The sequence below is a fragment of the Carlito syrichta genome, unplaced genomic scaffold (assembly GCF_000164805.1).
Source record: "Carlito syrichta isolate Samal-C Ts95f unplaced genomic scaffold, Tarsius_syrichta-2.0.1 Scaffold287936, whole genome shotgun sequence".
Taxonomy (NCBI): domain Eukaryota; kingdom Metazoa; phylum Chordata; class Mammalia; order Primates; family Tarsiidae; genus Carlito; species Carlito syrichta.
The window spans coordinates 58,645-59,255 of record NW_007232032.1 but is presented as its reverse complement, the minus strand read 5'-3'; the positions used below and the strand labels follow the sequence as shown (position 1 = coordinate 59,255).

Here is a 611-nt window from a genome sequence, read left to right as displayed (position 1 = left end):
TCTATAACATGAATTTTGGGAAGAGGAACGGAAGTTTATCACAATTTATTATTTGCTTGGATTATGTCAGTATTTTTTTTAGGGGCAGCCAACTGCTATTTCTATTAATAATATATATATATATAACATAAATAGTGTTATAGCTCCTTAGAATTTGGTAAAAACCAGAAAATCTTGAAAAACATAAATATATATTTAAAATAAAATCATTAAAAATTCTTATGCAATATGAAATTTTTTTTAGGTGCAAAAATATATAAAGCTTCATAATCAACCCAAGATCCCACAGAGCAAACATGAACGATATCGCCCAAAAGGCTGAGGTAAGTCTCAAAAGTTTAAAAAAAAAAATGTGAAAAATGTAGGGTTGATTGTAGAATTGCTAAAAGAGTGATCGTTTGGTGGAAAGGTCACATTCAGGAGTGCGTCATTAATAACATAATGTCAAGATGTAAAACAAGAAGACAGAGAATTAACGAGCTAGTCTGGGGCCAGAATTTTAAATGGGATTCTAGGAAATTTTAGGAAGCACGGTTACTAAATTTGCAAATAATGATGAAGTGGATGTGACAGCTAGTATCTTGAATAGAATTTTTTTTTTTTTTTTTTTT

General features: G+C 29.3%; 1 protein-coding gene across 5 annotated transcripts in view; it reads left to right on the top strand.

Moving 5' to 3' along the window:
• Positions 1-243: 243 nt before the first annotated feature.
• Positions 244-611, top strand: part of NEXN (nexilin F-actin binding protein) — a 24,522-nt gene continuing 24,154 nt past the window's right edge. For 4 of the 5 annotated variants that reach the window (XM_008053166.1, XM_008053165.1, XM_008053164.1 and 1 more), the window contains exon 1: positions 244-323. In XM_008053166.1, coding sequence (XP_008051357.1) covers positions 297-323 — 27 coding nt within the window. In that variant the 5' untranslated portion in view covers positions 244-296. The remainder of the gene's footprint in view (positions 324-611) is intronic. The other variant, XM_021710025.1, reaches the window with a different exon arrangement.